We start from the raw sequence: 17,670 nt of genomic DNA, 5'->3' as shown, positions 1-17,670 counted from the left end.
CAACCCGTACAGAATACTTTTATGCTACATAAATTTTTAATTGAATAGTTTCATCATTTCACAGCAGCTAAAAACTTCACTAATGTTGTCCCTCTATTTGCTTTACCAATGGGTAAGCAGTAGTGTTTGTGAATGAGGACGATAAAGCATCTTCTTCACTTTAATCAGATACAGTGCCTTATTTCTGCTTAAATGCTGGATACTCAGTATACAGTATGCAGCAGCAGACCCACAGAAAATAAATCACACATGAGCCATGTTTTAAATTGTGCACTCCCCGGAGTTTCACAAGTTATCACATTCAACAGATAGATGCTCTGTCTTGAACATCTGAGTAGAGTAAGCTAAGAGTTCCAACATAGTGGGTCGTGCTAGTTGACAAAGCATGGTAGTACCTAAGGCTTCCTTCTTTTCCAACAACTGCTCTATTGCGTCATCATGACTTGATACTGCATCCAGCGTCATGCCAGTGGTGCAAGCTGAGGGAAAACGGAGGCAAGAATTTCAGCTTAGGAAAGTGGCAAAGCCTAAATATTTTCATAATTTTCCAACAGCGATGTGTGTGTGTCCCCTCTTTTTCTCTGTCCTGGTTCTGAAGTGCTAAAATTATAAAACAATACCAATTCGCCCAGTCAGCCATTCTTCTAAATATTGGACATTGAATTTGTACACTGCTATAGCATGTTTAGGAAAAACTCAGGACGATGTTACTTGTGACTGGCTTTAGGGTGTACAGCACCCTGCAGTTTATTGTGGTTGACGAGAAAGGGCTTATGTTCAGGGTAATTATAAGTCCATGTGCACTAATCAGTAGTCATGTTGCTATGTATGTGTCTTGCTGATAGCTGCTCTGTGCAGATCATGTGAAGGGTACTCTGTCTTTGAGAATGTGTGCTTTGTGTTTGTGGGCTGCCATGAGTATTAACCATTACATTCTCTGTGGGCTTGCTTCAGCTGACAGTGTTTGTGGCCACTGCTATGACACTACATTATTTTAATGCTCAAAGTAGGAGCTGCATAGAGACAACTTCCTAAAGGCATGAGTAGGTGACTGGCGAGCATGGGGAGGGGTTTGGGCTGGGTGGAAAGATATGTCCTTTCTGTTGCTCTAGGCAGGTAATGTCAGGTGAATTGCCTTTCAGTGCAGTATTTTCGTATTGGGGCAGTTGGACAGCCTGGCCAATGCTTGGCACACTGTATACAGTACTGCCTGCCATAGTTAGTACAAATGTTGAAGTGTGTCAACTAGTATTTTAGCATTGAACACAGTATAGTTCGCACATTAATTTAATAGTACTTAGAGACGGCGCTAATTTGTTTGTGGTTGATTAGGCAGCAAGAGAAAAAAATCTGGTTTGCTAGGTGCTGGAAGCAACCTTCAGAAAAAAATATATATATATTTCTGAACACATGTTGACACAGCAAAAGATGTATCAGCTGTGTTGTGTCTTATGCTGTGTTATGTGACTGGCTGCATTTTCTTCAGAAGTTTGGAAAGTGTGTCATGCACATGTCATCATTCATGTGTTCTGTGTGCTTCTTTGACATTGTGTAGAACTGGAGGAGTGTGTAGTTTATCTATGATACCATTTTCTAATGGTTAAAAATAACTATGAGAAGTGCTGTTTAATAGTTTCCCGACTTGTACATCTGCAAAGGAGTTCGGTTTTGTATTCTGAAATATCAAAGGGTTTTCCTTCTTTTTGGCTCTGCTTTTTAAGTAAAAGTTTTTCTTTATTGTGAAGTAGAATATTGGCTGCACTTTATTTAGAAAATGCCCAGAATTTTATGAACTATTTATTGCCTACCTTGGCCAGAAAACTTGGATTTGCCTATGTGCAGTGCTGATTGTATGTAAACAGTAATGGATTTTTAGAATTGTGATGCATAAGTATAGCGAAGCTGGTGGATAGACAGTTTGTGCAGAGGACATTAAATGGCTGACTGTATAACACTAGAGCAAGTAATGAATGTGTACTATTGCAGTATGAAATAATAGTATGCATAGTAGAACCTTAATCATTCATTACCTTGCTTATTGAAGGCAAATGTAATTTGTAGAATTTTCAAGGTTCCAGAATTTTCTGTGCAAAATTAATGGATGGTACAAGTACCTACCCAGATAATTTTCAAACTTAGTTGAGGCCTCCCACGTTATGGCCATGAAATACTACGATTCGTACCTGTATTTTTCACGATTACTGCTGATGGAGAAAATAGTTTATGATGTCTGCATTGCACTTTTAGTGAAAGTGCTATGCTTCTCATGAGGTTGAATGCTTTATTTTCTTTTCTTTCTTTTTTCACTTTTGGGTAACTTAGGTGCGTTCTGCTATTTTTCAGTACAGCATGTGTGTGTGCATTAGGTAAAAGTTATCTCCATTCGGTTTTTTGCAGCTATCGTTTTCACCGACCACGCCCAAGCTGACCCACATACGCTTGCTTGCACTGCTGTGCGGTATCCTACTTCTTTCAATGGGCCTCTTTGCAGTCTGTGTGGTAGTGGGCTTGCATGCAGGTGCCAACACATTTGCCTTCATGGCTGCTGAGGTGAGCATTTCTTTTTTTTTTCTCATTTTATATTGTGTGTTTAGCAAGTTATTGTTTACTAATGCCAGATTGCTGCAATGCAACAACCAAGGAATATCATATTGAGTTTGTCTGCAATGGTGCAGAGAGCACAATGTAGGTTCTTCAGCTGAGAATAACAATAATTCAGTCATGTGACTCCTGCTTATAAAACAAGCACCAGCGCACTAATCTGACAAGGGATGGCAGCTCCTTTTTCTGTGGGGCCGCCATGATGGCTCAGTGGTTATGGCGCTCGGCTGCTGACCCAAAAGACATGGGTTCGATCCCGGCCGCGGCGGTCGAATTTCGATGGAGGCGGAATTCTAGAGGCCATTGCATGTTAAAGAATTCCAGGTGGTCGAAATTTCCAGAGCCCCACCGTACGATGTCTTCATAGCCTGAGTCGCTTTGGGACATTAAACCCTCATAAACCAAACCTTTTTTTGTGGGAGGTGAGATGTTGCAGTAGAATTGTAATGGGACTGTGCCCACTTTATTTGCATATTGTTGTGCCCTCTGGTTCTAAACATCTACTTTTCAGGGAAAATGAGGAGCATAACGTTGTGCTGAACATCTTTTAGACGCAGCACATTGACGTCACATTAATGAGGTATCATGACTAAGGACACATATGCCCATTGTACAACGAGCATTATTCTATGTGTGATATTGCCAACTTCGGCCCCCTGTGTCAGATTTTATAGCATGGAGAGGGAACCTGCAGATGCATATGGCTTGCAAGCAGAATGCATTAATCCCATTACCTTACGAGGCCTTATTTCTCTCAAGTTATGTGAATTGCAAGTTTTCCTTTATTTAAAGGCATACCGATTTTTAAGCAGGAAATTTCTGAGAAGCTTTGGTGAGGTGCAGAAATAATTTTTTCAGTGAGTTCACGAAGCTGCAGCTGCTATACCTATTTTTCCTGTAATGGATGGGTGATATTTGGGTTGTCAAAAAGCAAATGTTATCTTTAGTCAGTCAAGTCATGTGTAGTTGTTTTATCGATATGATTGCTAAATTCATGTGGCTGTCTTTGTCATTTTTTTTAATCATTTTTAACTCACTTTATATCATTGTTGAAGTTTGGAAGTTTTGGAACATTTTCATGCTGTAATTGTCTGTTTCTTGAAGTATCTTGAAGTATCCAAAATCCAGACATATCGGGGATCTCCAGAGGGAGGAGGTAGGAAAGCTTAGTTGAGCCGTACAGGCCAGTCTTTCTTATATTGTGTGGAAGTACACAATCTTCTTAATTCATAAAATATTAGGGCAGTGGAGTAAGTGGTATTCAGTAGTTTTGCCCTGAGTAGTGAGTATGGCACCATGGGTGACGTTCAAGTGCTCCCTACTGAAGGTTGTGTTGTACATGAGCAGTGAGCTTCATTCTTGCCGCAGGGCCGCTGTGCATTGTGATGTCATGCCAAAAGGGAGAGGTCCTTAGTTAAAAATGGAGTCCGAGTTGAGTGTTGAAGAGAGCTTTGTGCCAAGGTTGAGGGCAATACTGTCATAGATGTACTATGGCCTTCCTTTTAATAAGTCTCTGGGAGTGCTGTCTTACTAAGCGGTATGTGATCCTTATTTCACATTACCAAGCGTGTTTTACAAAGCCGCATGTGAAAACTTTCATTGTGTGTTTTCACTGATTCCATTCTGCACTTATATAGCAAAGCAATATGTTTATCCTTAAGCTAAAAGGATGGTTTTTCTTAAAGGTGAAGGGGCGCCGAATTTTTGTTATGTTCTTTCTGTGGAATTATGCACCAGGCATCAGTAAATGTGGATAGCTAGCTGGAATTTGCCTGGCCTGGTAAATTAAGTGTTTTCTCTCAAGTTTTCGCTTAAACACGGCCATAGTGGCTATGACGTCACAGGTGAGTAGAGACATTGAGGTCGCATGAGGCATACAAAAACGGCGGTGTAATATCTGCTCCTTTATTTAGGGTGGCATAAAAGTTGCAGTGATTTAAAATGACAGAGCTGTGATTATTTTGTAGTTTTTGTATGCCTTGCATGGCCTCAATGTTCTCTCAACTTGCCTGTGACGTCGTGACCACCAGTAGGCTGCTGAAACCGAAACATAACAGTAGAGAAGGAATTCAGTAAGAAACTATTTAGTGGGCATAGACAAATTTCACATGGTGATCCGTGGATCATTTTGAAGAAAAAACATGTAACCAAAAGTTTGACGCTTCTTTCCACTCCTTTTTCCCTTCTGTGAGGTGCTCAAAGCCTACTTCTCTCCAGGAGTTTGCAGCTAAGCTTTCTTGTAATGCCACACTACAAAAACCATTTTCTCAGGGCTGTCTATGTTTGTATGTGTAAGCATGCTCGGTATTTTGTGTAAAAATCACTTCTCTGGTTCTTTCTAGCTATGTTAACCCTTGTCAACATAGCTGCATTTGTTGCTGAGGATTTAAAAATCTTCCAGCCAAACAATTTAAACGTGTGACATTCTTACTAAAAAGAAAAGGTTGCTGCCATTTTGAAGTGACTGGCGATGTATGTAGCATAGCCTCTGGGATCCACGGCTAAAAATGTCGACATACATATTTTATTTGTGAAATCAGCGATTGGTGCTGACACATGTATTTTTCTTGTCTGTCTTTTCTAGCTTATAAAAACTGTTTTTCGATGAGACTGGTCTCTTTGTGACTAGAACGGGGCATCCTATTGATGCAGGCCAACTTCTGTTTGTCCTCTGTGTCCCTTTGACCTCTTTCATAGTTCTGTCCCTTGTAGTGTGTGTGCTATGTCTTGTTACCATTTTTTTGTGCAACAGATTGCTTTGCAACGTTAAAAAGGGGCAGAGCACAAGGCACTGGTGCACGCTGAACTCATTCATTGTTTTAAGGCATTGAATCAGAACACGACCCATGTTCCTTTTGGGGAGGCCACCTTGAACGGATGGCCTAGCGAGCAGGAGAGAACATTGCTGAGCAGGACAACAATGTGCCCTGCCCTGCTCTCTGTGACAGCAATCACAATCACAATTGGTCTACATCAAGTTGTTGAAGCTGGGCCCCCTTAATGGAATCGGACCAGCTAGCCTGCAACTATGCAAATCTTTGGCACAGATATTCTTTTCCTGATGAACTATGAGTTATGATGTAAGGAATCTTTTTGTTTCCTTTGCAGTGCTCTCTTGTCACAGTACGTACATTGTATGTGATAGTCAGGTATGTACCCTTATATTGTTTTTATTTTAATTTTGGTAGCCATTATAGTGATAAAGACAGTGTAATTGAGAACTATAAATGAATTGAAGGTTCATATTTGTGTAAATAAGTTTTTTTATTCTTTGTACTTCTGTCTATTTTTGGTGGAGTTGCTCCTGAGCCAAATGAATGTATGGTTTCTGCAGCTGGCTTTTGATACTTTTTTTGTGCAGTAGATGGTAGTGGGTTGGATTTTCTATCCATGTATGCCATGCCTGCTTAACCTTGCAGTGATGGGGAGGGGGCCTGTGGCAGGGGCAGTTTAGTGGGGATGGTATGAAAAATGCCGAGAACTTTACCTGTGAAATATCTGTGAAACTACTTAGCCAAGCTGGCTCATAAAAACTGACATTTTATCTCTCATGGTAGCAATTTTGTTTAAAAACTTGCCACATATTGCAGTAGCATGCCTAAAAATTAACTGCACCTACAGTTATTACTTGTTGAATATGCTTTTGATCGGTAATGTAAAATTTTATGTTGTATCATGGATTTTGCAAATACTTTAGCCTAATGTTGAATCGAGATTGAATATGTTTTTTTCACTTGATCAGCTGCAAAAAGCCGTTGCGGTGGCTCAGTTGTTACAGTGCTCAGCTGCTGATCGCAGTGGTCAGATTTTGATGAAGGCGAAATTCTAGAGGCCCGTGTAGTGAACCCCAGATGGTCAAAATTTTCAGAGCCCTTCACTATGGCATCCCTCATAGCCTGAGGCGCTTTGGGACGTTAAAACCCCATAAACCATCAGTTGCAGAAAAGAGAAAAAACTTTACTTTTGTACCAGGGCTTTAGGTATTGTATGACATGTTAGTAACTTCTTAAACTTTAGAAATTTAGTAGTTGCAAGCAACTCAAGTATTTCTCTTACTTTGTCCTAAAATCATGTGATCAGCCACCCAAAATTTACTGACAAAAACTGCATTCGTAGTGTCTGGACTCGCTGAAAGTTTGATTAGTGCCGCTCTGACTGCAAACCATTATCTTAGTTCTGTAGCTTGTGCTGGTCTAGAAAGTAGCATTGATCTGTGTTTGTGGTAGCTGTGTAGGCATAAATAGCTGGGGACTAAGTGTTGGGTGAGCATTTTTATGGTGGGCTTGTGTAGAAGAGTGCTGGAGGCATTTTTTGGCCTACTGACAGGTTGTAGACTAACGGTAGTCAAAACTGCTTATTTCCTTTGCCTCACCATAGGTATGGCATCCACCTCTGGGATATCCACTGTGACAAAGTCTGGGAAAATCGTGCTGCATATGTGTATTATGCTGAGCTCTGCTTTGAGCTGACAGCACTTGCCATCGACTTTTGTCATGATCTCCACATGCTGGTTGGTGTCTCTTCTTTTTCCTCATGGCTAGTTGGCTTGTCAGTTTTTAAAAACAACTCATTGTTTCTGTTATTGGCATTCTGCAGTTGTACCAGCACCCTGGTTTACAGGTGTAAACAGAGCTTTTCAGTAAAAGCTTGATGTAATGAAACAACAGTGTAAGGCTAAAAGAGGCATGGCATCTCAGCTGAGCATCTCATTTCATGATTGTAGCATTTTTGTTCATTAGCTGAGATGGCTCAGGTGTCATGTAGGCTCACTTAAGGGCCATGATGCTTTCAGCTGAATACAAAGCCGGCTATCCTGCCTGAGACGGAATGCCATAAATGATCACAAGTTCCACCTAGGGCAGCTGGGGCATGGGTAATGGTCCTCACTGGATACTAGCATTTGCTTGGGCCGTGAGAGGCAGAATCACTTGGAGAGACTTCCACCTGAGCCATCAGTCAAACCCAAAAGATCCCAGTCGGTACTGCAGGATTTCATCAATAGTTCTTCAGGCTTTGCAGTTAATGCTCTACCTGCAAGTGTGCTCTTCTGCTCACGTCCCAGCTGCGTAACTAAGCAGTATCACATATTGGTGGTGCAGGGCAAATTGCAAGATTGTGAAGCATCTTCACAAGATTGCACTACTACTTGAAAGCTATTTTGCTCAAGTCATAACTCCTGTATCAAAATTACTGTTGTAGCAGTATAATTGCCTTAAGTCCTTTCACCTCCACTACAGCGTCTCTCATAGCTTGAGTCGCTTTGCGACGTTAAACCCCAATAAACCAAACCAACCATCTTTATCATTGAGCGCAAGAAAGGCATGAAATCCTTCCGTTTTCTGAACAGTGTGAATTTCTATCCATCGTAATACATTCTGAGCCATCATATTCGCCTAAATATGTGATAGTAACCCTAGCTGCGCACTGAGCACAAATATGTGTTTTCTTCTGCCTTGAACTTTTTGGCCAGTACCATAGTTCTTATGCTGTTACATTCACTCTTGACATAATGGGAACTAGAACATTCACCCAAGTCAGTTAGACCAGGCAAATATATAGAATAGTATGAGACGCAACCTCAGTAATTAAACACCTACACTGAATCCTATTAGTATATCCAAAATGTTGATTTGGATTCACAGTATTTGGTAAAATTTTACAGCTCTGTGCTGCAGCATGACCAATGCAGGGGTGGATTTATGACACCCCCCTCTTAAAGTTAGAAATTTGTAAAGGAAAACTGTGCTAATGAACCCCCCCATTTTTTTTTTTTCGGTGAAAAAAAGTAGAAGAAATACATGGTTAAGATGGGAGCCTGCCCCTTCCAAGAGTGACCCATAAATCCGCCCCTGCACCAGTGTGCTCTTTTTCTCAGTGTGCTGCAGTAACAGTGTTAATGTTTCATTTCCAGGTATTCGCTTCTTTTCTCAGAGCTGTATGGAGCTGTTTTGTAAATCATTTTGCATTGTTCAAGCATAGTAGACATTGCAGTTTTTGGCCTAACAGAGCACTGAACAGAAAGTTATAGCAGTTCCTGTGCTCTTGAAAAGTACAGCCTGAAGATATATATTTATTGCATGAATGATGAGCACAGAAATAATTCTTAGTTATTGTTGTGTGGAAATACAGTGTAGCTCGCACACCCGCCCTGGCGATTGACCGGACAGCGTTGCTTGTTGTGTATCTTGTTTATTTTTCCTGCTTCCAGATAAAAGAATCATGGTTAGAAAACAGTTGTAGTTGTCATTTTTCACCTAGAAATGAATTTACAGCACTGTTGCATAAAGTGCAGAATCGGTCAGATGGTAACGAATTTCTTAGGCTGACTCAGTGAGAGGCCAAGACATCTCGCTAACGTGCTTCCCACTCTTCATTTGCAAAACAAAGCAAATAATCTGTCCACTTTTATTTTTTGCTGTCATTGTTTCTTTCTTAGCTCTGGGGAAACATATTCCTTTCAATGGCCAGCTTGGTGATCCTGATGCAGCTGCGATACCTCTTCTACGAAATTCAAAGGCGTGTTAAAAAGCACAAGAACTACTTGAGAGTTGTGAAGCACATGGAAGCCAAGTGAGTTGTGTGGGCACTAAAAGGCACTTGTGAGGAACGTTGTGCTTGCTTGCTAGATGTACAACTGAAAGATTCTACAGTAATTGTGAGGAACGTTGTGATTGCTTGCTAGATGTACCACTAAAAGATTCGACAGTATTGCTTCTCTGCCGTCGTTTTACTAAGTCAGTGAGTGTAGAGAAGAAACTCGTATTGTTTGCTCAATAATGTTCAATACCTGAATCACTTTGTGAAAACATGGCTGTATTAGAGTAGCAACAAACTTATTAAAATATAAAGCTAGTGTCATGACATTAGTTTGTACTTTCCACTGGGTAAACATCAAAGGAATATTATTTTTTCATTGCTTAAACATGCTAGTGAGGGTCCGCATTTTATTTTTGTGAACTTTATTGATTCTTCATGTATCATTGTGGAGAGTGCAGCATAGGTAGAAGCCATAGTCATCATCTAGCATGTTAAACCATTACAAGTCTGTGTCTCGCTTTTTTTTTTTAGGTTTCAGTTACCCGAGGCAACTCACAAGTGCAGAAATCATTTTTTTTCATCTGAATAAGTTTCACTTGATATCATTTTGAACAAGCCATATGCTTGAGTAGAATTTTTTCTACTGCACAGTGATCTATTTGTATGTACCTCAAAGCTCCTTAGTCTCAGATCAGTGTTAGCTAGAAGTTCCTCATTCTGTCTGTTCAGAAATTTCAGCCTCAGAGTAAGGAGTAGTCCTCTGAGTGCTGTTAGAAAAAGCTTGGATGAGGTGCCATTTGTAGAAGACTAAACGTAGCTCTGGTTGTCTCATAGCCTGAATATTACAAGAAAGGGCTGACAAGTAGCTGTTGCATTTTTTGTCATTTGCACACACTAAGTAGGTACGCTTGCTATGTCTTGCTGTAAGCATCAGCACAATAGAGTTGGTCATTCATTGGAAGAAATTAATGGCTTCCCAGCAATATTCGGAAATTTCGTGACCACTGACAGCACAATGCATACGTGAAGTAATTTTTCCTTCCGTTAGTTTGCTGTCTTTCTCAAAGGATATAGTTATGTCAGTGACCACAGCTTTTGCCACAGCTTTTGGTAAAGTTTTAAGTTTTTATGTCTTCGTCCATATTATGGCAAACTCGCCAAGAACATTTTTGTCCTTTGTCAGCATGCAAGATATGCATGCTACATTTGTAGTTCAATATTTGTTGTTATCAGCTTCATGACAAGTTTGTTAGCTGAAATTAGTTGCTTTTTTTCCCTACTATCTTTGTTTATTTGCTTGAAAACCTCATGGTATCTGCATATTTCATCCTTGTTTATGGTTATCAGGTCAGGATTCGCTGTTAGCTGAAAAGTTTCAGGTCTTAAAATGGAAAAACGCTCATTGTTCTGTTTGCAGAAATTAAAAGCTTACCTGTCACAGCTGTTCCATGTGCTATTTTTTTTTCTTAAAAAAAAAAAAAATTGTAGACTTGCTCATCTCATTTCTGTCAACCACCAAAAAATCATTTAATGTTGCATGCTTACATAGGTGGTATTCAGTGCAGTAAGTGACCCATTCAGCCTTAATCTAATCTACAGCACTTGGCACACTCACTTGAAGACTATTCACAATGAAAAAAATGTTAATAGCGGGCACCTTGTGTAACTGCCACCTTGTATGGCATTGTAGTGCTTATGCAGAACTCCTTTTCTCCATTAAGAACTAAGAAGTTCAATAATGGGGGCAAAGACATTGCTAGGATAGCAAATGTCTTAGTCCATATGCTATGGTGCACTGTTTAGACAAATTTACCTTGTTGAAATTTTCATCTTGGTTATGTCTAAATAGAGTTTAAGCAAAAGCATTCTTTTTAAAGCGAGAGCTCTACTCCTTGAGGTACAACTTCCGATTTCGATGTGGATGAGACAGTGACCTCCAATGCCTCACAATTTAACACCAAAAACTTAAATGCGTGCAAAAACTTTAACAAAAATGCAAAAACTTTAACACCAAAAACTTAAAAAACTTAAATGCGTAAGCTGTGGTAGCATGACCACATGGTCATATGAATATCACCATTGGTTACCTGAGCTTGACCTTTGAACTTGACCTTTCACCTTGACATTTGGTTTGAGACAGTGGAGACCGTGCTTAACAGAGCTTTCGCTCGTAGAACTAGGTTCAAGCCACATTGAACCCCAGCCATTTTTTTTTTTTACTTCAAGGCAGGGGTTGACCACTGCCTCGTTTTCTGTAGATGACAGAAGCCTTAGGTAATGTATGATCCCTTGCAGCAGTGGGAAACTAAAGCAGTATCAGGTATTCCTTCTTGTTGATTTGGCAACATGTGATTTTTGAGATGTGAGAAGCAGTCACCTACTAGTGATGTAATAAACTGCTGCATAAACCATTCAGGCTGTCTATGCTTATGCGGTTTGTGTACTCTACTCATCTATACACATTTATTTTTTGTGTCGGTGATAAGAGATTTGACCTTGTATTTTTGCAGCTATCCAATGGCTACTGCGGATGAACTGGAAAAAAATAGCGATGATTGTGCCATATGTTGGGACCACATGGAATCTGCAAGGAAACTTCCTTGCGGTCACCTCTTTCACAAGTAAGCATTCACTGCCTTATATATAGTGCATTCAAACCTGGACACATTGAATTCATAGGGTGCCGCAGAATAGTTTGATATATCCGTGATATGGTATGCAAAGGTATGCTGAGATAAGGCATAATGGAAACTTTTAGCCTTTCTGTTCAGCAACCACGGAGCGTAATCAGTGGTTCTAGCGATATGAAGCATTGATCTTCAGTGTATATGAGCAGTGTGCACAACCATGACCATTGTACGAGATGGGGAGTTTGGTGCTTATTCCTGCAAATCGGATGCAACAACAAAACAGCGCGCCGATTCATGAACATTGGTTACATGAAGCCTAAGCCGCATGGAATGTTCTATGTACTGTAGCTGTGCAACTAGGGGCACACTCATGTAGGCATCTAGGCACCAGGTATAGCATCAGTCTGTATGGAACAGTCGAAGTAGTTTTCCCAGACTATAGCTCGAAAATTCAACTATAAGGGCTGCAACTGCAAGGATAAGAGCTGAAACCTGCCAGAATATCGAAAAATAGTGTGGGTCTTACCCGCATATATTTATTTGGAATACTGCCGGTCTCTAGTTGAGTCCATTGCAGGTGGGCATTACATGTATCAGATTTAACAAAGTGAATTTGATTACTCAAAGCAGCTTTTTGAAATTCAAAACAACAAGGAACAAGGAGCAAATCATGCAGTGCAGAAAACAAAAACGAAGTTAACAAATTTATACAAGCACTTTCACGAAAGGCAAGCTCAAAAGAAAACATTGGCACAACAGACCGCGTACTGCAAGATATCGACAAAACTAATCCAAATCGTCAGTATTTTTAAAACACAGTATCTAGTTCAGAGATACTGTATGTCATACGGTATGTGACGTGCCAATGCACCTTGCTTGGGATGTCTTTGTTGTGTGCACTGTTCACTTGCAGTGATAGTGCAGTGCACATCAACAGGTGCATTATGCAGCCCTTGTCACCATTTACTAAAAAAGGCGACTTGGCGAACGCGAAATGCTATGTTTATAGAAGTCACTTGCTATAGGTGTGTAAATGGCACCAGTGGTCAACATGCACGGTGCCTCTGAAAGCAGTGCACTTACTCATCACAATGTTAGGCCTGGTCATCAAGGTAAATGAAAAGCACCCGTAGAGGGGTGGACTTGGTGACCGCACAAAGTCTCAGTGAACATGTATTGAGAGTCATCATGTAGAATGTGCTTTTACTCATTCTACATAAACGGGCAATAGCATGAAAGCCATAGTTTAGTGGGGCTAATGCAGGCAGTGAGCCAGTGATGGATTGTAGCTCACGAGGGTGCTGTTGCAGGCTAGTTGGTTAAACACTGCTTAAAAGGCAACAAACAACACAAACGCAGGACAAAGTGAGGAATGTACAACAGTGCCTATGCTGTACATTCATCTCTTTGTCCTTTGTTTGCACTGTTCCCTTTTAAGCAATGGATTATAGACGTTTCATTATGATGTGGCACAGTGTGTGACCTGCCCAGCTTCAGAAGTCCAGAAGCTTGTACAGTTGCCTCTGGTCATTTGTTAACCATTTCTCATGCACAATCAACCTACCTACTTAAACCATTCCTCCCTCACTGCATGGTTTGTTGCTGTACCTTTTCTTTCTTCATGATCTCCTTTGTTGTTGCACGCCTGAATGATGGGAAGACTCAGTCGCACAGTGTGGTTCTTTAAAGCAAGCTTCCTCATGTGACACAAGTTCTGAGAGAAAGCACGAACTACAGAGCATTTTGTTTTATGCTGTTCGATCTATTGAATGTATTGGCAAATGGCAGTTAAGTTGAGGCATGTGAGAGCACTCATACTTTTAATGCTATTTTGTGGGAGATATCTGAAATGTTCAACACATACATTCATTAAAAATATCTAAGTTCGAAATAAGACTGTTTTATTGCCATCATGCACAGGAATTTCAGAAGTGTAAGCCAAGTTCAAGCTCTCCAGGTGGGGTGGGGGTGGATGTGTGCTCTTTCCAAACAGTGAGGCCACAGGTATTTAAAGACTTGAGGGGCTTCATAGCATAAAGTGTAGTAAACTGGAATTCAGTATGGTGGTACTATCTGTTAAAAAATATTTTAACAGAGGATCCATACCTTCGGCAGCTCAACCAGTTCTCTTTCTTTCGCTTTCTCTAGTTTTGCTTACCAAGAGAGCTTGGAAGGATACCTGTCATAAAACCTGTGTAACACCCCTTCTGTTACTTGGGAGTATAAATGGGGAAAGAAATCTGACTTATTAGTGATTTTCTCACTAACACCGTCGCTTTTTTGCATATAAAAATCACTGGTAGTATCCCTGAAGGGTAATATATATCTTGTGTAGCTTCTTGTTTCTGTTGGTTTTCCCCCATTTACTCATATAATGGACCCGCTCTTTCTTTCAGGAAAGGTGACATTAATTTTGAGGGAGGGTAAAAAAGTTTTGACAGATTTTATTGTATCGAAATTTCATATCATACATCTGTCTGTCTGTCCTTCACTCACTTACCTGTCCACCCGCTCGTCCGGTCATTCACCCACTTGGGTGTGGCTGGTGTTTTAGCATCGTTCGATTGGAAAGGTGTTTGCTGTATCTTGGCACGATCTGACAATTTTGGGATAGTCTGTTGCGGCAGCCAATTCGCAGCAAGATTAGTACACTTTTTTTTTATGCGAGGTTAAAAAAAACAAATTCTCATTGACAAAAGTGTGTGTGTGTGTGTGTGTGTGTGTGGAGGGGGGGGTCATTATGCGAGTTAATATGGTATGTATGTTGGTAGCAATGTTAGTTCAGGCATCATTATGAGATTACTTCTACTACATGAAGCAGGTAAAAGCAATTGGTAGCTCACAGTTTATGCAAACTCATTGACAAACTTGATGGCTTGATTATGCAGTTCATGTCTGCGGTCATGGCTTGAGCAGGACACCTCATGCCCAACCTGCCGAATGTCCCTGTCTGAGCCAGGAGCCTTGGCTGGAGAGAGCCTTCAGGATGAGGGCCGTAACACCACCTTGCTACTCGGAGCACTTGGAGGGCAAGAAGACACACCTCGCCACCCGCAGAATGCCACTACAAACCACTTTTTCCACTTTGATGGTACACTTATGGCAATTAACATTAGCTTTTGCTTGCACACTCCTTTTGTAGATGCGGTTTATTTACAAAGGCTTCTTTTTTCCCAGGTTCGCGATATGTGAGCTGGCTTCCCAGTTTTTCTGTAGAAGTGACACACACCAACCTTCTTGGTGTACAGCCACCACCTCCGGTGCAGACTTCACAGCTTGACAACATGGTGAGGGCAGGTTTTTTTATGCTGTATCATGTCTTGTTTCATGTGTGTTCTATCGACTTATAAGCTACAAATTAAATTAACAGTGCTTCCTTTCCCGTTTCTTATCTTGCATGATGGCTGTATCAAAGAGGTTCTCCAGAGTATGTGGAATTGGGTAGGAGCAATAGTAGCAGCAGCAGTAGTAGTGTCTACCATATGGAAAAACTCAATAATGTGACCGCTCTGGTGTCACATGGGCACTCTCTAACCTAGGAATGGAGCATTGTCCTGCTCATGTTCACGTCTGCTGGCTTATGAAAAAGTACCACCTCTGGTCATGTGATGCAAGATTGTGGGCTGCGGGTCGGGCAGTGGGCCCTCTAAAAATGGAGGGTGGGGTACAGTATTTTTTTATTCCAAATGCAACATATCCTCCTGAGGGTGTGCTGATGCTGTTTGGCCAAAGCCACCATTGTGCCATAAAATTCGCTATCATCATCATTATCATTGTATCCTCCTGAGACCTGGCAATGAGAACTTTTCTAATATTTTGGACTATGCAGTCAGAGGTGCGGCAGCCATCAAATGAGGTTTAATGCTGTGAAAAGCTCTTTCTAGGCTTCATTGAGAACCTTTGCTGCTGTGTCAAATTTTCAGAAAAGGTTAGAGCCAGTGTGAGCACATTTTACTGTGGAGGTTAAGAAAAATAAATAAATAAAGGAAGCGTTTTAACATGCATGTTCAATATGAGCCGTATAAAAAGAGTAACAAGTGCTTTTTTTAAGCACCTGTTAGCACTTGTGACTGTGCAGCCACCACATATAAAAACATGTTTGAGTGACAAAATCCCCTCTTTGCTTCGGATATATCATATTTTTCACCATATTGGACATTTCCCAGCATGCAGCGAAAAGCTCGAAATGCAGTGAAAGATATTTCAGTCACATTTTGGGACGCAAATTATCATACCTAAATATTTAAACAAATCGGTGACACAATTTACACTCCAGTCCAAGCGGAGGTACATAATGAAAGCTCTCATTACAATATACACATATGGCCTTATATATGCTGCAGATACTTCTATTCTGCATGGTACTTCCTATCATGCAGCTTTCCTCATAAGTGCAGCTCCCTGAGGCCCTATAAATGCTAAGCATTTAGAAAACAGTTGGGACATACTAGCAAAACAGCTAGCTTTTTCCAGTGTAAGTTTCCTAAAAGAAATTCAAGGGCATTTTTCAGCTGAGCTTCATGCACACTTGGGATGTACCATGATTGTGTTTTCGGTTGGTTTTCTTAGCATTGCATACTAGAACACCAAAGGGTAATGTCCTGACTCTGACTTCACTGATCATCGTTGTGCAGGCACGCCAAGTACAGCAGATGTTCCCAAGCATGCCATTGAACACCATTGTTGAAGACCTGCGAAGCACGCGGTCTGTGGAGCTGACGATTGAAAACATTCTAGATGAACGCCTCGTTGCGCCCCCAGTAAGCTATTAATTTCTTTTTGCTTGTCTTGTAAACAGATTCATCTTAAAGCAGCGCGATACACAGGACGAGAGAAAGAAACAAGAGACGACACATCGGCCAGACAGGCCGCTGTATTAATGAGCGGCTGTTTGAGCACCGCAGGTCAGTAAAAGGGGCAGTGTCATCGAACCTGGCTTTGCACTGCCGAAAATGTAAAGACTGCTTCCCCCATTTGGACAGGACTAACATCTTGTTCTGTCACCCAGATAGGACCTGCAGGGAGTTAGTTGAGGCGTTTTTGATAAGCCAGGAGACTGAAACATGTCGCCTCGCCTTCCATTAATCTCGTAGAAAAAGAGATTCGCGCTCTCGGGGATTGTGTGGCGACAGGGTGATTGCAGGTGCTTGTCATGTGCTAAGATGCTGAATGGCTTTGTTGGGATGAGGCGGTTTTTGCAGTCCGCTACATGCGCGTACGGGTTTGTGGGGGCTATCGCGATGTGTCGGTGTTTTATCGTTGTGTTTGGTGCGTATATAACTAACCCTTCTAGGAATAAAACTCAGTTGTTAGATTGCGCTCGTGTCGTCTCTTGTTTCTTTCTCTCGTCCTGTGTATCGCGCTGCTTTAAGATGAATCCATTCCAACTTGCCCAGTTTTCTGTTCTAGTTGTAAACAGAAAGCTTTAGTCACATCGGTGTTGCTATGTTATGGCTGCATGCTTGTGACCACATCATTTTCCTTTTATTTTTCCAGACATCGATGTACCAGACTTCTGTGCCTCGAAACAGCCGGGGCACAGTGTACAACAGTGGCTTTCAGGTAAGTGTCTGTATCTTCCCGTGTTGCTTTCAGCGACTGTGTTACAAGCTGTAGGTTGTCATGCTCATTTCAGTGAGAGACTAAAACAAATGTGTTTGTTTCAGTAAATGTAAGAGTACAGTTGAGCCCACTTATAATGAACCTGCTGGTCATGCTGATTGCATTCGTTGTATCTGAAGTTCATATAAATAGGCTTCCCGTATTAAAGCCAAAAATATGAAGTTAGACAAAAGTGTCGTTAATTTCATAAAAAGGTTCATTTACATGCAAAGCAGGCCCTTTCATGACGCTTTTCATAATCTCAAGAGCTGTCATGTGCTTCTCACAGATATCCTTGCTT

General features: G+C 41.0%; 1 protein-coding gene across 3 annotated transcripts in view; it reads left to right on the top strand.

Annotated features, from left to right (window-relative positions):
- Positions 1-17,670, top strand: part of LOC149350851 (E3 ubiquitin-protein ligase AMFR-like) — an 85,478-nt gene that overhangs the window by 60,648 nt on the left and 7,160 nt on the right. For all 3 annotated transcript variants that reach the window (XM_089580044.1, XM_089580045.1, XM_089580046.1), the window contains 9 exons: positions 2,398-2,550; positions 5,710-5,750; positions 6,979-7,111; positions 9,038-9,171; positions 11,649-11,759; positions 14,657-14,859; positions 14,946-15,055; positions 16,403-16,528; positions 17,265-17,330. In XM_089580044.1, the coding sequence (XP_089436170.1) occupies positions 2,398-2,550; positions 5,710-5,750; positions 6,979-7,111; positions 9,038-9,171; positions 11,649-11,759; positions 14,657-14,859; positions 14,946-15,055; positions 16,403-16,528; positions 17,265-17,330 (1,077 nt within the window). The remainder of the gene's footprint in view (positions 1-2,397; positions 2,551-5,709; positions 5,751-6,978; positions 7,112-9,037; positions 9,172-11,648; positions 11,760-14,656; positions 14,860-14,945; positions 15,056-16,402; positions 16,529-17,264; positions 17,331-17,670) is intronic.

This window comes from Amblyomma mixtum, chromosome 3 (assembly GCF_055824585.1).
Source record: "Amblyomma mixtum isolate Tamu chromosome 3, ASM5582458v1, whole genome shotgun sequence".
NCBI lineage: Eukaryota > Metazoa > Arthropoda > Arachnida > Ixodida > Ixodidae > Amblyomma > Amblyomma mixtum.
The sequence above is the reverse complement of the archived record's forward strand: the minus strand, read 5'-3'. Positions and strand labels throughout refer to the sequence as shown.